General features: G+C 49.1%; 6 protein-coding genes across 6 annotated transcripts; 4 read left to right on the forward strand and 2 right to left on the reverse strand.

Moving 5' to 3' along the window:
- Positions 1–369: 369 nt before the first annotated feature.
- Positions 370–4,634, forward strand: TRUGW13939_07672 (uncharacterized protein; the record flags this gene model as incomplete). Its single annotated transcript, XM_035490810.1, has 5 exons — positions 370–646; positions 706–3,159; positions 3,208–3,296; positions 3,346–3,975; positions 4,026–4,634. 5 exons carry the CDS (start codon positions 370–372, stop codon positions 4,632–4,634), a joined length of 4,059 nt encoding a protein of 1,352 aa, XP_035346703.1.
- Positions 4,635–5,106: 472 nt separating this feature from the next.
- On the forward strand, positions 5,107–5,812 carry TRUGW13939_07673 (uncharacterized protein; the record flags this gene model as incomplete). The annotated part of the gene is made up of 3 exons (XM_035490811.1): positions 5,107–5,401; positions 5,492–5,644; positions 5,724–5,812. 3 exons carry the CDS (start codon positions 5,107–5,109, stop codon positions 5,810–5,812), a joined length of 537 nt encoding a protein of 178 aa, XP_035346704.1.
- A 177-nt stretch (positions 5,813–5,989) lies between these two features.
- Positions 5,990–7,462, reverse strand: TRUGW13939_07674 (uncharacterized protein; the record flags this gene model as incomplete). The annotated part of the gene is made up of 2 exons (XM_035490812.1): positions 5,990–6,693; positions 6,754–7,462. 2 exons carry the CDS (start codon positions 7,460–7,462, stop codon positions 5,990–5,992), a joined length of 1,413 nt encoding a protein of 470 aa, XP_035346705.1.
- Positions 7,463–9,905: 2,443 nt separating this feature from the next.
- TRUGW13939_07675 (uncharacterized protein) lies at positions 9,906–13,719 on the forward strand (the record flags this gene model as incomplete). Its single annotated transcript, XM_035490813.1, has 5 exons — positions 9,906–10,277; positions 10,335–10,799; positions 11,622–11,730; positions 11,824–11,925; positions 11,978–13,719. 5 exons carry the CDS (start codon positions 9,906–9,908, stop codon positions 13,717–13,719), a joined length of 2,790 nt encoding a protein of 929 aa, XP_035346706.1.
- Positions 13,720–14,032: 313 nt separating this feature from the next.
- On the reverse strand, positions 14,033–15,080 carry TRUGW13939_07676 (uncharacterized protein; the record flags this gene model as incomplete). The annotated part of the gene is made up of 4 exons (XM_035490814.1): positions 14,033–14,254; positions 14,325–14,589; positions 14,650–14,829; positions 14,905–15,080. The coding sequence occupies 4 exons, from the start codon at positions 15,078–15,080 to the stop codon at positions 14,033–14,035; spliced, it is 843 nt and encodes a 280-aa protein (XP_035346707.1).
- Positions 15,081–16,979: 1,899 nt separating this feature from the next.
- On the forward strand, positions 16,980–18,030 carry TRUGW13939_07677 (uncharacterized protein; the record flags this gene model as incomplete). The annotated part of the gene is made up of 2 exons (XM_035490815.1): positions 16,980–17,327; positions 17,395–18,030. 2 exons carry the CDS (start codon positions 16,980–16,982, stop codon positions 18,028–18,030), a joined length of 984 nt encoding a protein of 327 aa, XP_035346708.1.
- Positions 18,031–18,411: the final 381 nt, after the last annotated feature.

Here is an 18,411-nt window from a genome sequence, read left to right on the forward strand (position 1 = left end):
AAAAAGAGCGGTGCCGTGGGATTGCTCAGGAAATAATTGTGAGTCTTTAGTGTTGGAGCTGGAAGCTAAGGCGGCGTGGCCCGTGCGCAGAATTGTTTCTAGCTGGCGGACGCCTTCCTCTTCCATGCCGGTCGATCTGCTCGTTCCTCTGCAACAGCTCCAGCTCCAAGGCCCCAGTGAATGGGAGAGAGCACACCGTCTGAACCCCATTGACACGCCCGCCTCTGTGCGAGAAGGAAAAACAGAAAATCGCGACACATAACCTCGTCTGATCCTTTTGTTTTCACCCGTCCTTTTTTTGCTCTCGCGGCCTTCCTTAACGCGGGGAGAGCCTCGACGTCCTGCCCACGGACTGGACACGAAGAAAAAATGTCCTATCCAGCTCTCACCCCGACCAGACCTCTGCCTGGGACGTATTTCCAGACACCGGCGCCCACTGCTATCAACAATGGCCCGCTTTTCCAGACAAGAACGCCCTCGGTGTCGACCGCGCAACCAGAACCTGCAGCGGTCCTGCACAAGTTGTCGCCAGCAGCTCCAAAGGCGAAAAGCGAGACTCTGAGCACACGAGAGCGTGCAGCGCGGACGATAAATGATACTCTTGCGCAGGAAGCTCGGTACCCAGACCTGGATAGCTATTTGTCTCGTATGTCGTCGATTGAGAATTCTTTGTATTGGCTATGTTGCTGACCTTGAATCGCGCAGAGGGCTTCTCTTCAGATTTCGACATCCCGGCTCAATCAGCCTGGGCCCCGTTTCATAAAACCAAAATGTACAATATTCCTGACCAGATTTTCGATCAGTATAACCGCGCGCAGGTTTCTACGAGCATGGGTCTTTTCGCGGAACTGAATCACGCTTGGGTTGCCATCGACAACGCACTCTATCTTTGGGACTACACTCACCCAAATCCTCAGCTCGTTGGATACGAAACGCAGGCAAACAGCATCAATGCCGTCAAGCTCGCGAAACCGCGTCCAGGCGTTTTCCTCCCCTCGATTACCCAGGTGCTGGTGATCTCAACAACAGCGGAAATTATTTTGCTGGGAATGGGGTCTGAGACGGTTGCTGGTGGTGCCAAACAGGTCTCGTTGTTTCAAACAGGCATGTCGGTGGCAGTTCGAGGACTCGACGTCCATGTTATCGAGACATCGGACTCTACTGGAAGAATCTTCTTTGCTTCATCATCTGACAACGACGTTTACGAATTTACGTATCAACAAGAGGAGAAATGGTTTCAAGGTCGATGTGGAAAAGTCAACCAAACAAGTTCACGTTTCTCATCCTTGTCTCCGTCTTTGAGCTTCACTCAGAAACACACTGAATGTATCGAGCAAATGGTTATCGACGACACGCGGAACCTCCTCTACACGCTCTCATCTTCATCGACAATCAAAGTCTTTCACTTGAAACCTGACGGTACCCTGGCCCTTGCCATTACGAAACCGGTTATCGATATCTACTCAAACATTGGCCATATCATTGCTTCCAATGAAGCACTGAATCCCAAAGTCAAGATTGTGTCCATCAGCCCTGTACCAACACCGGAAGCCTCACGATACCATCTTGTTGCTACGACAGCAACTGGTTACCGCATTTATCTAAGCGCTACTGGATCATACAGCTGGTCGCCTGCACCTAGTGGGAGCAGTCCTCCAACGAGCATGCAGGCTCATTTTGTGAAGACTCCTCCATTCGACAGCCTTGCGGCCGCCACTGGTTCAGCCATGCAGTTCCAGCAAACCGCAAGCACAGCCAAAATTCCTATACATACTCTTGATCCTACGCGCATGGCTCAACGATTCCCTCCTGGGTACTTTTTCTGTTTCACTTGCAAAGATCCCTCGCAGAAAGAGGATACATTATTCATTTCTGCTCCGGACTCGGGTCGAATTGCTCGTGCCCACGAAAATGTCGTCCCTCCCAAGCCTTCGGAATCCGCTATTTGGCTTTCGTTAGGTAGCAGAGCAGAGGACATTGGGCTCTGTGGAACGCCTCTTACAGCAGTTGCTTCTGCTAACGGATTTGGCAACGAACTAGCTATTCAATACGACCAGCCGGCAGCCGAGATTGCGATTTTGACGAACACGGGTGTTCACGTTATTAGACGGCGTCGCCTGGTTGATATTTTCGCGGCATTGGTCCGCCATGGCGGCGGCGAGGAAGGACTGGAGGGCGACACCAAGAACTTCATTCGTATCTACGGACGCAGTGAAACTTTGGCAACAGCGCTGGCAGTGACGTGCGGTCAAGGAGTGGAGATCTCGCTGGATTCGCGTCTTTCGAAAATCAATGACCCGGACGTTCTCGAATATGCTCGCAAGGTGTTCATAGAATACGGTGGACGCCCATCGATGAATGAGAACGCCGTTGCCGATAATGGTGCACCTGCTATTGATGCCATCCTTCCTTCTCCACGACACGGGGGCATTGCGTTGTACATGTCCCGCTTGCTGCGATCCATCTGGAAGAAGGAGATCGCAGTCACAAAACCGTCGAAAGCCGGGTCCATAGAAGTGACGCCTTCGGTCGACATATCGAAGCTCCAGAGTATTCAACGAGACTTGTCTGCGTTGCAAGATTTCTTCAAAAGCAACAAGAACTTTATTGAAGGACTCAGTGGACCAGAAGCGCTTTCTCGAGCGGCAACGAAGCAAGAAGAGATTGCTCTGCAGGCGGAGCACCGTGCTCTGCACTCCTTGGTGCAGTTGCTGTCTGATACAATTGAAGGCATTTCCTTTGTTCTTGTTCTTTTTGACGAACGCGTGGATGAGATTGTGGTTGCACTTCCTGAGGAGGCTCGACAGCGCTTCTTGAGACTCACCTATGAGGAGTTATTCAGTACTGGCAAGGGATACGAAATTGCCAAAGAGCTCGTCAAAGCAATCGTCAACAGGAACATCGCAAAGGGATCCAACGTGGAGACAGTGGCGGATGCGCTGCGTCGCCGGTGCGGCAATTTCTGCAGCGCCGAAGATGTCATCATCTTCAAGGCACAGGAGCTTCTCAAGAGGGCAACCGAGACCGGTGCCAATTCAGAGCTCGGCCGAAACCTTCTCAATGAGAGTCTTCGTCTTTTCGGCCAAGTTGCAGAGAATCTGCCGATGGATTACCTGGTGTCGGCTGTGGGCAATTATATCGACAACCAATTCTTTGCAGGTATGTCAACTGTTCATGTGAATCATATGCGGTACACTAACATGTTAGGTGCTATTCAACTGTGTCTCAACGTGGCTGAAAGCTCGGATAAGGCGAATCTAGCTCTTAACTGGATGATGGATGGTCGTCAAGTAGAGGTATAGTAACAACACCAGCCTGTTCTCAGAAGATGCTAACAATTTACAGGATCCACGGCAGGCACATTTCGCGTTCCGCAAACAATGCTACGACCTCATCGCGAGGATTGTTGTTGCTGTGGACAACTCGGCTGCCTCGGACCCCGGGGTGATTGACGGTCAATATACGCCAATTGCCAAGCGACGCAACGAGGCGTACAGCGTCATTTCCGAGTCAAACGATGAAGTCTTCCTCACAAGTTTGTATGATTGGTACCTCGAGCAAGGCTGGAACGACCGACTTCTTGCTACTAAATCTCCCTTTGTTGTGACGTATCTGGAGCGCAAGTCTGTGGACGATTTGTACCACGCCGATCTGCTTTGGCGGTTTTATGGACAGGCTGAACGATACTTTGATGCGGCTCGGGTGCAGTTTCAGCTCGCACAGAGCGCATTTGCACTTCCCTTGAGCCGTCGCATCGAGTATTTGGGCCAGGCTCGTGCCAATGCTTCGACGTTTACACACGAAATTGGTCGCCAGTCGCGACAGAGGCTTCTGCAAGAAATCGGCAATCTTTTGGATGTCGCCACTATCCAAGATGATCTACTGCAGCGCTTGAAAGAGGACGAGCGAATAGGCAAGCCAAATAAGGATGAAATATTGAAGGAGATAGACGGGCCTATTCTTGACCTCACTATGGTAAGTCTTGTATATTGCGATTTAGACCGGGATTTTCTAACGATTTGCAGCTTTTCAACAGATATGCGGATGCAGGAGGCTACTGCGACGTTTGCTTGCAGATTTACTACGTGGCCGACCACCGCAACACGGCCGACATTCGATCGACGTGGGAGAATCTCTTGGAGCAAACTCACCAAGCAACCGTGGAAAAGGGTGACGCCCTACCTTATGAGGCATTGATTGAAAAAGTACGGTCGCTCGGCAGTCGTCTTCGCATGTCTGAGATTGTGTTCCCGATACCCATCATTCTTCCAATGATTGAACGCTATGTTTTGCAACACCAGCGCAACGTGGGCCCGCCAACATGGGTGGTTGATTTGATGCTGGATCTGGAAGTCCCTCACGAGACGATTTACACGACGCTCGAGAACATGTTCTACAACGACGAGGCGCCTTTTACGGGAGCAAACAAGAAGTTCATTGCCAACGACCTCCTCTACACTGTCCAGCGGTGGTACAGCGAGACGGTTCGCCTCGGAGGCACTGTGTTTGGCAACGACGTCTTGGCAGCGCGTATCTCCGAGATGCTTGTCCTGGTGCAGCAGAGCGGGATCCCAGCTGAATACGTTCAATTGGCCCAGGAACTACGAGTGCAGATTGAAAACAGCATCCGATAATTCTTTAGATTTGTTGGGCGTTTTCTTTTTTTTGTTGATAAAGAGATGGGTACAGTAGTGCCACGTTGAAAAATGCATACAGTGAGTTATGTGTCGAATCTTAGCGCTTGCAATCTGCTGCTTTTTGATTCCTTTTTTCTTGGTGGCATGTTACTTTATTTACCTGTGTGTTATGTGGCGTGATTTATGTTTCTTGACTGAGGATTTGAGATTGGGGATTAGGGGACTGGCAGATCAGCAGAATAATGAATAAGTTGATAGATATTTGATCATAATATGGAACTGTGCTGTAACAATAATATTGTATGGTGTTGGGTACTACCCGTGTGGAGACTAGGCTTGAATTATTATTGCTTGGCGTGTTTACTTGTATCTTCATCCACCTCTACTGAAATCTCATCTCGCCTCCAATCCCAACAAAATACACAATATACCATATATAATTACATACATTAAAGAGAGATAGAACAAAATGGCACGCCCCCTCCTCTCTCGCAAAACAGACCTCTGCCTACTCATCTTCTTCTGCCTACACACCTTTTTCGTCATTGGAGTCGACTGTCTCGAGCTGTACCCTGCGGCCGTACACTCTTACCCACCGTTTCCTCATTTACTGCAACTGCGTCAATTTTATATCGATACATATCAGGATAAGTTTCTGTCTGCGGCAGTGCCCGATCAGCAGCCATGGTTTGTCGCGTGTACGTGGATGGAGTTTTTGTATCATGTGCCGACGTGTGTTTGGGCGGTTTGGGGGTTGTATCGCGGTATTCCTCCCTCACTCTCTTTTTTCTCCCTTGAAAATATTTTTGAAAAAAAAAAGAAAAAGGAGGTCATTGACTGATATGAGAGAGTAGAACACGCACTCGTCCCCCTGGCCCTGCTGCCCTGGGCCGTGCAGACGTTTGTCACTACGCTGCTGTGTGTAGTTGAGTTGTGGAATTGGGAGGATCGCACGACGGAGATCAAGTGGGCGTTGACGGGCTGCTATGGGCCGTATTTGGTTGTTTGTAAGTTCTTTTCTTTTCTTTACCCAAAAAACGGAAAAAAAAGGAATGAAGTTGCTGATTGCTGGTTGATATTAACTAGCGGCGTGGGTTGCGAGTGTCATGTATGGACGTCTGAAAGAGGCATTGTTGCTGCAGAGACAGCAGCAGGTCAAGGCCAAGGGGCAGTAATTTAGCAATTACTGAATTTGAATCAAAGACAGGGAGAAAGACTACATATATTTGGAAAAAAGAAAGAAAAACCTATCAACACGTCTATCGTTAATATATTGAACTTCTTCTGAGGCGATTTCGTAAACAAGACTAACAAAAAAAAAGGAGAATAAAGGCTAATGTACACAATCACAATCAGCTTCCAACTAGCAGTAAATCGATCGCTCTATCAACGTCGCCGTCACAAGCATTGAGCCCGCGGATTGCGTTTTCATGCGAAAATCCCATTTCTGTAATCTTCGCCACGGATTCAGGCGGCCATCGAGGCGATTCTGTGTTTGACGATGCCCCCAATGTTCGGCCTTGGCCTTGCTGTGGTGGAGGTGCACGATGTGCAGGTCCCCCCGAGGGTTTCTCGGCCTGGTGGGTGACGGCGCCAGAGCGAGCGCCAATCTGGGCGCCGTCGGATCCCTTGATGATGGGCTCGTCTTCGAATTCGTCTTGGAACTGTTTCGGGATTTCGGCTTCGCCGAGAAAAGGAACGGCTTGGTCTTGGATGACTAGTGCGCCTCGCTTGAGATCGATGCAGGCTTGGTGGCGTCTCAGCATGTCGAGTCCGAGAAGCAGGTCGATGTGTTTCCCCTCCATCACGGTGAACGAGCAGGGCAAGAACATGGATCCGATCTTGAGTTGCGCGGAATGCACGCGTCCGATGATTTTGGCCGTTCCGACACCCTTGGCGATGCCTCCGTACCGTTGGTCTACCAGACGCATGATATTGCAAGCGGCAGCGCATTCGGGAGACATGATTGTCACTTGGGCGCCGGAGTCGACAAACGCTTTGATGGGTTGACCGTTGACTTCGACGGGAATGTAGAGCATGGTCACACGGCCAAAGGCTTTGTATGTCAGTATATCCTTGGGGAAAAAAAAAAAATAATCGATGCCAAGTCACCTACATTCAGGGTTGTGCTCCATGGCAGTGTGCAAGTTTTCTGTGACAGCCTGCTGCCGAATAATCTCCTCGATCTCTCGCTGTGCATCGACGTTAAACGGATCCGCGTTCAGAGCAGCGATCTTGGCTGCTTTCTCCCTCTCCAACTCTTGTTCGCGTCGCCTCTGAGCAAGAAACACCGCCTGAAATCGCTGAGAGTCTTCCGCCGCAGCCGCAAGTTCTGGGTTTTGCTGGCGAACAGCCTCCATCGCATCGGGGTTGCCAAGCAAGTTCAACCGCACTGTTTCGGTATCGAACATGGGCCCGGGCTGTTGCGGCGGGGGCCGTATACGCTGCATAGCTTGCTGCTGGCCTGACGAGGAGGGTCCACCGAACGCTGTACGAGTGTTTGCTTGACGCTGCGCAGCTCCGGGGGCTCCAACGTGGACTATCAGCATGTCTCCATCACCGACGCCGACCTGCTGCAGCGTCTGGGCATCGTTTCCTAGCAGCTGGTTGTTGAACACGAGACTCTGTGCGGAGGGAGGGATGTTGGAGTCGCTCTCGATGACGGCCTTGAGGATCTCCAGGGTCATGTCGCCGGCCACATCGAGCGAGATGATGTCGGCGTCCGACTGGTCGGGCTTGATAACGCTCACGGCGATGCGCCTATGCGGGGAAGAGTTAGCTTTATTCCCCGGTAGAACAGTAGCGAAAACAGTCGATGAAAGCATAAAGATAGAATAACAGCTCACATCTTGCCAGGTTGTGTGTCTTCAGTCCCTCGTTGTTGTTGTGGCAGTCCGACTCTGTATCAGGAAGCGGGATGACGAAATCGATGAACAAGTCGAGCGCCGCCGGCTGGAGCTCAACCGGCCGGGACAGGATGGAAGACTAGAAGATTCTCGATCTCGCTCTCGCTCTCGTTCTCGTTCTCGTGCGCAGTTTCGCAGTTTAGGCAACAAGGGACAACGTAATAATGGCGCTTGGCTTGGCTGACAGAGAGCGAGCGATGGTGGGGAAAAAGGTGGAAAGGTCCGCAGGGCAGCTCCAGAGGGGAGGTCTCGTCGTCTCTGCTTAGCGCGACAACTTGGACAACTGAACAAACTGAACACACCAGCCGTCGCGCGCAAGGGGGCCATCGCGATTATATACCTGCGCGACTCGTCCCTGCGTTATTTGTCCTGGAGATTCTTTTTGTTTCGACACTGGTCCAGCTTGATTGAAGCGCGTTTGTCCAGGCGGAACTAACAAACAGCCTGTTCTCCGCGCGGGCAGTCCGGATGGGGTGAGGTGCGTCAACGGCGCAGACACAATTTGCAGGAGGGCTTTTGCAGGCTGGTGCAGGCTTACCAGAAAGGAAATCCTGACATGCTCTAGTTGGTGCTGACTGCCTAGTCGGGATATCGAAGCTTTCAACGTTGCGTAGCCCGCCGAGGTGGTGTTGCTGCAACCCTGTCTGTCTAACATCCACCACACCGGGCTCGATGTTACCTCCACAAGGGCGATGGGAATAGCGAATCGATGGTCCGGTGCAGCAATATGGGCTGTTTGATGGTCAAGCTCTGACAACCTTGGACAAAGCACGGCTACTTAAAGGCTGCCATACCTATGAGACACAGACAAGGGGCCGCTGTCAACGCGTCTGAATCTGGAAAAGTGCATGCAATGCCTGCAGATCGGCTCCTGCGACTAGCCTATAGTATATACTAGCAGCCTTAGGCTGCTGAGCCAAGTCTCCGAGCACACGTGCTGGGCTAATGAAGTCGACTGCGTTGATGCGGCCTGTTCCGAAAGAGACAGACAGGTACACGTCTAGCACCTGCTTGCTATTGCGTTTCTTGGAAGAAGGAATGCATTGCGTGAGTTTGGTGAGTTGTATCCTAAGTAGGTCTATTCAATGTTGTGCTGTGAAATAGGAAAGAAAGAAACCTCCTCGGACTTGGGCAATGTGTTGACACAAGTTCATTCTGGTTATACTAGAAATCTCAAAAGAATATGAACGACCAAAACAAATTCCTCTCAGCTTGGGCACCGGAAATTAGTGCCGCCCTCGGGTTTGCTTTTTGATTGGCCTGGCCTGACTCGGAGAGTTGATATAGCCTCAAATACAAAGCCTGACTCGATCTTTTTTTGTTATATTACACCTGGAATCAATCGAGACAGCACTATCCTCGTATTTCCAACATTCCCACTGCTCAGCAGCATGCAGTCGTATTTACAGAGGAAAAAAAAAAAAAAAAACATTACATGTCAATACAGATTCCACAATCATGTGGAAGGAACGATAAATCACACCACAGTGGAGATAGATCTACACTCGCCTGCAGTATGTCTTGAATAAAAAAAAAAGCCTAAACTCAAATCTAGGCATCATGTGCTGTCGAACCACTCGAACCCAAACCGCTTTAGGGGCGAAGACGGGGGACTGTGGAGTAGTAGACGAGAAATCCCCACGGTGCAACCAGTAGCAAAAGATGCGCAAAGTGACAAAAGCAAAGAAGCACAGAAGGATTATTGTGGCTGGCCAGAACCCGAGATCGGCTGCAGCCACACGCACGCTTATCGCGGGGTACGATTAATTGAATTTGACAGGGTACGCGGCGATACCTGTGCTGCCTGCCAAATCCTGCGGGCCGGCCAAGTACCCCCTTCGTATCGTTCCAAGATACAGAGGAACAGTGAAAAAAAAAAAAAAAACCAAGCGGGTCCTCGCCATCAGCAGTAGACCAGACCAGCAAAAATCCGGCCGGTCTTCTCCTCTCATCTTCGCCAGCCGAATTTGCAATCCCCCACCTGCCAGCCCTGTCGCGATAATAATACATTGCTGGAATCCTTCCCTGGCAGATTGCTGCATGCATTAGGTTCGTCATCCGAATTTTGTCGTTTTTCTTGGCGCTCCTTCTGGACGTGCCTTACTCCTGTCGTGCGGTACTTTGCACTCCAGTGTACCATTGCGCTGTTGTTGTTGTTGTTGCTGCTCATTTTTTAAATGATTGTTTTATTCTGCTTTCGCCTCTTCCCAACTAACTCTATGCAGTGCAAACGTCCGGATCTCGTGTAACAACTTGTACGACTCGTACAGGACCCATCCCCGCGCTCTCACCGACAGACCCCTACCACTTCCAGGAAAGGAGAAACAAAAGACGAACCCCCCCCCCAAAAAAGCAAACAAAAATGGCCGAAAACAAGTCGCCGCCAGTCGATGGCGAAGTCTCCGACGCCCACGACAACCTGACCCTCTCATCCACAGCCAGCGAATTGACCCGAATCTTCAACAACGCGGGCATTGTCCCCGGCAAGGGCTATCTTTCCTTCAACATGGGCGACGATGAGGAAGAGGAAGAGGCGGATGAATTTGTCGCCGTGGACCGTGACGATGCGTCGTCGGATTACTCGTTTATGTTCCGGAAACCCTCGCAGGGACGTCGCCGCACGCAGCTGGATGATTTGCATCCCTTTACAAGCATTCTCACCTTGTCGAATGTGGATGACTGTGTTACTGTGGAGGAGGCGTTTCCAGAGGAAGAGCGGGCTTCGAGGGAAAAGGTACGTTCCATCGACAAGTGAATTTGAGAGGAAATTTTCACTAAGAATGATGTTCAGTTTATTTACCGCCTTACGAAATGCCCAGAGTTGACGCTGGGAATCTTTACGCTACCGGTATTGGGGGATGACGACCAACCCAAGGCGACCCCCGAGCTCGTTGCACATGTTATCTCGACTCGCACGTCAGCGCTGCGTGTCACTGAAGAGTCAATGAAAGTTCCTGCAGATTGGCAGACCCGACAACGCAGTCTCCCCGATGAACACGACACCGAGGTTCTGGGCCACGAGGATCAGGGTGGAACCATTGCATTGCATTCACTCGCTGTCAAGCCCGAACACCAGAAGAAACAGGTCGGAACGACCCTTTTGAGATCATATATCCAGCGCATCAAGGATGCTGCTATTGCAGACCGGATCGCACTTCTTGCCCATGATCATATGATTCCTTTCTACGAGGCAGTCGGATTCGAAAACTACGGACCGAGCGAGTGCAAATTCGGTGGCGGTGGTTGGTTTGACATGGTAAGACTAAACCATGATTTTTTGATGACTTGCACTAACACTCACTCTTCATCTAGATCTACAACTTCCCGCAAGAGGAGACAGAAGAATAAAGCACATTTTTCCCCGTCGATTTTTTTTTTTTTTAAGTTATACCTGCTGGTTTACCTACTTGTTTGGTCTCTTCTCTCTCATGGTCTTGGTATTTTGGTTATTTGTTTAGCATTTTTCAGTGGTTTGGAGTCGCTTCGGTGTCAGGGTATGTGTGCAGTGGTCTTTGTTTTGGATTCGAATTCGCGAATCTCTCAACAGGGCGTTCTCTGAGTTGTGGGATTTATCGAGGAACAGGGCATATTTACAGGGCGGGCGGTGACTAGGAGACGAGGTGTCGACGTATTTGTTTTCTTTGCTTTGCTAGTTCGGTGGCAGCCTGTAGAGTAGGACAGCGGCATTCTCATTGTCTCATACACACATTTTAAAATAATTTTGTTGTCTATAAAATTGAAGTAACAATAATAATGCCGTTTTTGTTAACAAAAGGATCTCGGCTCCACCTACCGCGCACAACACTCACCGCCTCGCGAAAAACTGCCGCCGGGCGCTATCGTCTTCTCGTCCCGCCTCGAAATTTTATTATTTTTTTTATTATCGACAGACACCAGCAGGTCTTGACAACCCATTCGACAACACTTGAAGGCTTGTTCTGAAGCCGCTGTGCGTGTCGCTTGCCCATCATGAAGACCACCTGGAAAGAGGTATGCGCATCCCCCCTCACTTCGTTAATTTTTCTTCCAGAATACACAGAAAAAAAAAAGAATTTTACTGATCGACCTTATCGCTTAGATCGCACCGGTGCCAACCAACCAGGAATTCCTCGATATCGTCCTCAGTCGCACCCAGAGACGGTTGCCGACTGTTATTCGTGCTGGATTTCAGATCAGTCGTATCAGAGGTAATTTTTTTGTCCTTTGCAGATGGTCTTGGGGATTGATGATGGGTTTGGGGACAATTGTGATAAGAGTAGTGGGCTGATGGTCAACAACAGCATTCTATACCAGAAAAGTCAAGTTTACGTCGGAGACGTTTTGCGAGAAGTTCCAGGCTATTCTCGATGGCTTTCCGCGGCTGCAGGATATTCATCCTTTCCGTAAGTTTTTTATCTTTCCCAAAAAAAAAAGAAAAAAGCTAATTCTCCCAAGACAAGGATTTGATGAACACCCTTTACGATGCCGACCACTTCAGGATCGCGCTGGGCCAGATCTCCACCGCCAAACATCTCATCGAAACAGTCGCGCGTGACTATGTCCGACTCCTCAAGTATGCACAATCGCTCTTCCAGAGCAAGCAGCTCAAGCGCGCCGCTCTCGGTCGCATGGCTACTATTTGTAAGCGTTTGAAAGACCCCCTCGTGTATCTTGAGCAGGTGCGCCAGCATTTGGGTCGTTTGCCATCGATTGATCCCAACACTCGCACGCTCTTGATTTGCGGATACCCAAATGTCGGAAAGTCGAGTTTCTTGCGCAGCATCACCCGCGCAGATGTCGACGTGCAGCCATATGCTTTCACTACCAAGAGTTTGTTTGTTGGTCACTTTGACTACAAGTACCTCCGTTTCCAGGCCATTGATACTCCAGGAATTCTGGATCATCCTCTGGAAGAGATGAACACTATTGAGATGCAATCTATCACTGCTATTGCCCACTTGCGATCTGCAATCCTGTACTTTATGGATCTCTCCGAACAGTGCGGATACTCTGTTGCGGACCAGATTAAGCTCTTCAGCAGCATCAAGCCTCTTTTTGCCAACAAACTGGTCTTTATTGTCATCAACAAGATTGATGTCACACGCCCCGAGGATCTGGACCCCGAAAACAAGGAACTCCTGGATGCCGTGCTGAAGCAAAGCGATGTCGAACTGCTCCAGCTCTCTTGCACCACCACTGAAGGTGTAACAAACGTCAAAAACGCAGCATGCGACAAGCTGATTGCCGAGCGAGTTGCCCAGAAACTCAAGGCCGGTACCAGCAGCAGCAGCGGCAACCCGACTGGCCGTCTTGGTGATGTCCTTGCCAGAATCCACGTTGCTCAGCCCATGGGCGGCGTGCGCGAGGCATTTATTCCAGAAGCCGTCAAGACCCTTAAGAAATACGACAAGGAGGACCCCAACCGAAGGAAATTGGAACGCGACGTCGAAGAGGAGAGCGGCGGTGCTGGCGTCTACAGCGTGGATCTCAACAAGAACTACCAGCTGGCCGACGACGATTGGAAATACGACAAAATGCCCGAGATCTGGAACGGCAAGAACATTTACGATTACGTTGACCCTGATATCGAGGCCAAGCTTGCCGCCTTGGAAGAAGAGGAAGAGAAACTCGAGACAGAAGGATTCTACGAGTCGGACGAGAGCGTCGAAGATGTCGAAGACGCCCAGATCCGCATGAAGGCCGACCTGATCCGCGAGAAGCGCGCATTGATGAAGAACGAAGCCCGGCTACGCAAGACGCTCAAGAACCGTGCTGCCATTCCTCGCAGCGCCAAATCCAAGAGACTCTCAGAATTGGAGTCTGCCTTGGACAATGCCGGATACGACACCAAGGACGCAGTATCTCGCGCACAGAACCAACCCACATCTCGTGGCCGCACATTGACTCGCGATGACGGTGACAACGGCGACGCAATGGACGTCGATGCCTCGTCCAACCCACGCGATGCGATTGCGCGGGCCAAGAGCCGTGCTCGCAGCCAGGCTGCCACCAACAGATTGACAGACGGAGTCGTGTCGACGACATCACGCACCAAGGCCGACCGTCTGGCCAAGCTGTCGCAGAAGAAGATGAACCGCATGGCCCGGCAGGGAGAGGCAGACCGACACCAGACTGTGGCGTTGGCCAAGCACTTGTATGCCGGAAAGAGAGGCATAGGCAAGACCCAATTCCGTTAATTGTTCGTCTCGTATACCCATCCAATCTATCTATCTGTGTCTTGTCTGTCTGGTTTAGATGTGTTTTATGGGATTGGGGAGTGTGGCGTTGATTCGGTTTTCTTAAAAAATGTTTTCTTTATTTGATAATGGTTGAGATGACAAGACAAAGCTGTTGTTTATGACGTGAACTTGATATAGCGATACATACATAGTCTGACTACTAGGTACATGTGAGAAAAGTACTTTTTGTTTTGATTGTATTCCCAAACTCTGTAACCACGTAGTCGTCCTGACTTCCATTTCAACTTAAAAAACCTAGCTAATGGAATACTTAAAAAATGTCTGCATTTTCTTCTGCCTGAGCAGTTTCACCTGTGCGTCCTAGATATGCTTGCATCGCGGCCTGGTCAATCAGCCTTCGCAACTCATCCAGCTTGAGAGGTGGCGGGCTTTCGGTCGGTGGATCGATCTTGCTTCTTTGTTCACGGAGAACAGCCTTCCATTGTAAAGTGATATTTTGTCGATTATGCTTGACGGTGGGAGGAAAGAGGCGCTTAATCCAACATTAATATCGAAGAAACTTGTAAAACATGATAAAAGAAAAGAAGAAGAAAAAAACTCACCATTCGAGATCCAAACTTCACGCGTTTCCTGGTGTCTTTGTCATAGGTATGCATTTCGACGAACCCAGACTGGACTGATTGCTGGAGTGCTGTAAGGGGGGCGAGTTTGATGAGGATGACGATACCGACGCGGCCGCGAGATCCTTCAAGGAGAAGGGTGGCATCGTTAATAAGGTCATCGTAGGACTCAGAGTATCCGACTTCTAAGGCGATCGTGGGCATTACCCGCCGCTCGACATAGACTGTGGTATCTGGTATTTTCTTGCTAGAATTCATACTTGGGTTAATATTATGCCATAGAAAATAACTAGACAAGCTGTCTTACCTTCTGCCATCTATTCCTAGTTCGTTCACATCCGTTTCTGATTGGACTCGGAGATGCTCTTTCACTTTTGCAGGGAATTGGGAGGCCCAACCAGAGAGCCAAGCGCCACAAACACCGTGTACGACAGTTGGCATCAGAATAAACCGAAGGCAGTGTTCGGCAGCGTCAAAAAAAACCCGTCTAGAGTAAATAGTTAGACCATAAATCAATATATATTGAAATAAGGGAGAGAAGGAAGCAAAACATGAGACTTACTTGCAAACTGACTCTTCGAGGAAATCTTCAATGTCGTGGAACTCTTCAGGGCTGCAAGTGTACCTCATTACGAGCTCAGTACTGACGCGCTGATCATTGGCCTTGGCTATGTCCTCTTGGATACGGTCGAGAAGTCTTGAGCCTGATGTGGCCGCAAAAGGAAGGGTTACAGGCATGTTTGAGGGTAAAGGGGAAAGATCAAGCAAAAAAGAAAATATGGGGCTGGCAGGGGAGGTGGTTGCTTGCTGGAGAGACAGTTCTGATATTGATGTATGTCTGCGCCTGCCGGGTGGGGCATGTCGAGATTCACGCGTCAGCGGGACAACAACGGTGTGTCTGCCAGTATAACTATGACATCGTACACGTGATATTTCGATACCCTTGTTTTTCGTCTTCAATTTTGTTGATGGTTGACACGAAGCGCGCATAGAATTTGCTCAAGCACTTAAACACCGTAAAACCATAACTAAGAGGAAAGAGGGCGCTCTTGTTGAGAAGAATAGGTGGGAGAAACGCAGGACCTTTCTTGAGAATAGTCGGAGGAAGAAAACCCTAGTAGCGATTCTCGGTTTTTCAAAGTTCTCTGGGGTGCTCGCAAATGGAGAAAGTCGATGAAGAGGATTAACGAAAGGGTTGCGTTGGAAAGCTCGTGGAAAGCTCGTTCGCTCTCATGCTCCGTGGTGTTTTCAGGGGGGATAATTGTAAAGTATCTATATTGAGATACGTCTACTCAACACTCGAATCAGCCCCAGTGAATGAAATAATGGTTCAAGACATACTGAGGAATGATTGGGTCTGCTTTGAGAAAAAGATAAGTGAAAGCTGAGAAGGTAGGGGAGGAAGGAACGAAGGGAGAAGGTGCAAGAATAGGATATTGGTTGTTTCTGTCTGAAGATTTTTGTTTTCACACGTCGGCGACGTCTTCACTCAGCGTGCTGAGTGGAAGTGGGAGTTCTTATCTCTACTCTTCCTCAAACGCCGGTGACCTTTTCCGGAAGAGCATTTAAGTGAGATAGAACTGAAGGTAGCAATCGAAGAGATGAAACGAAGTTTCTGAGAGGCAACTTGATAAGGAAGAGGTGCAGCAAGTAACACTGGACGAGGATGGTCGCTCGATGGGAGATTGAATCCACTTGTCGACATATAAATGGACTAGCAAAACCCTTACAAGAAGGGTTGACCCTTTTTGGCGTAGAGGAGAAAAGTGCAATTGCTCGACTTCACCGGAGACCCACAGTCTCTTCTCGCCGGGGCAACTCTACAACTTCCTATTCGGGTAACGAACATGTCTGCAATTTTCTCCTCTACACTTCGTTTCCACCCTGTTGGCGCCCCGTTCTTTGTTCACCCAGAGGGGTCCCCAGCCACATGCATCCGCACAGAAAATAATTAACACTTTGCCACCCAGTCTCAGATTGCCTCTGATTATCCAATTATAACCCTTGTTGGGCAAATATGTTAGCTGGTAGACTTCCTAGTTAACGATCTGGACATGGAGGTTACGTAGCCCAGACAACGCTGCTTGTAGAGTCAAAGAGTTGACTTCCCCGTACTGTCGCGTTCTCTACCAAAAGTCTCAGTGTACTTGTCGAGATAACCTCTAGCGCATTGTTTTAATTACATCAAAACGAAAACCGCCGCAGCTGATGAATTTGGAACATCGAGATCTTTGTGAGCTTATAATACCTATATAACTAGGTGGTATCAAAAGAAAGGAGGGACACAGTTAAAGTGGGTCTCAGGGTATCGAGTCCACGTGATGTATTAGTGGTGCTCCATGCCATCCCATTTCTTGTTAGTGATCAGTCGACCCTTTCTAGTCAATGTCATACCTCATACCTACTAGCTCACTGGATCATTTGCATTCTTTACAGAAAAGGTTCTGCGTTTGAGGAGAGGAGATACATTAGCCCCTTCTGTTTTAAGATACGATATTCTTCTTCTGCCATCTTCCTTTTTTTTTTCCAGCCAACCGCAGTCACCAACTCCTCTGTTCCCTATCACAACTTCCCCGTGAGTGCTCCCTACATATTGAAGGCAATAGAATGACCAGCGCTAAGTGCCAGTTTAACATCATGTCTGCTGAGCACGACACGGTCATGCCGTTGGTGGCGGATAGTGGTGCTTTGGATGAACAACAACTGGTTAATTTTGGCCGTCGTCGTGGTGCAAAGTTCTTGGGATCACCAATCAGACCACCGTATCCGGAGATCCAGATGTTTGGTCTACAAAGGCTAGATAAGTTTATAACAGCAATTAACTCACCTGAGCTTCGGATTCCATATCTGCGGCGGAAAACTACTGAGATGACGGACTATGCGAAACCGAGTAACTGGATCATTGTATACAAAGACCCCGGTTTGAACGAGTATTGTCTGACGACGGCGTTGACTGAAAAGTCTGATCACCACCAACACTGGAAGGTTCATAAAAAAACACGAGGATTGGGCTGATTCCAAGTCTGCGGCGGTAGTGTCAAAATACTTGCAGGAGGACATCGTGCTTCTTCACGATTGGAAGCTGTCTTTCAACGGTTATGAATTCGAAGACAACGAAACCACACATCCCCATGATGAACTGGGCATACATCCCAATACAATGTGTATCCAAACCATTTCTTTGAATTCTATAGGGGACAATAGCCACGAGTCGAAGTCTGTCAGTTCTTTATTCGAACATCGATATGAACCGGAAGTTGAAAAAGATTTCATTGCGACACCCATGGAGTTTCGATTAGTTATTGGGGATCGGGACACTGGAGGCCTTTATCTGGACAATCAAGTGGCTAGGCGTGCTAAGCATGCTGATTTCGAGAGTACACAAAGACAAGAAATATCCCATTCAACAATTGTGGAGTATATTGACGAGAAAAAACTAGCTCTAGATTTCATGTATAGCGATTTTGTGACCGACTCAATATTATGGAAACCGCTACAAGTGCTGGGAACTGCTGTCGAAATTTACAAGGGAATACCTGCACCAAATATCTCTATGGAGGTGATCAATCACCCGATTGTATATCAGCAATGGGCCACCCAGACGAATGAATGGAATGAGAGACGGGATAACACTACGCAGGTTCGATGGTATCAAATACGCCCTATCACCAGGACCCAAGCATTCTAATGTGTCGTCTTTTTTGAGACTGGAGATGCTCTGCTAGATCCTAAAAACCTAAAATCCGTAATGGCCATTTCGGTCAGTGACTCGATCTACTTCTCTTCTGCCTGGCATGTAGTCCTTTCCATGAACCAACCCACCAAGTCAACCGTGCAGTCGGCAATATTGGAAAACCGGGCCTTTCTCTCTTGATCTCACCCCCTCAATGTCGTGTTAGACCTGCACAGACTAGTGAGTGGAAATCAGTAAACTACGACGACTTTGATCTTCAAGCCTAGGATAGCTTCAGCACCATGTCTCTTCATGTCACCCTTACTGAGTATAGGGTGGCATATTCCTCGAAGAACGAAGGGATAAGATATATTCAAACATTCTTCCAAGAGGCAT

This window comes from Talaromyces rugulosus, chromosome IV (genome assembly GCF_013368755.1).
Source record: "Talaromyces rugulosus chromosome IV, complete sequence".
Lineage (NCBI taxonomy): Eukaryota > Fungi > Ascomycota > Eurotiomycetes > Eurotiales > Trichocomaceae > Talaromyces > Talaromyces rugulosus.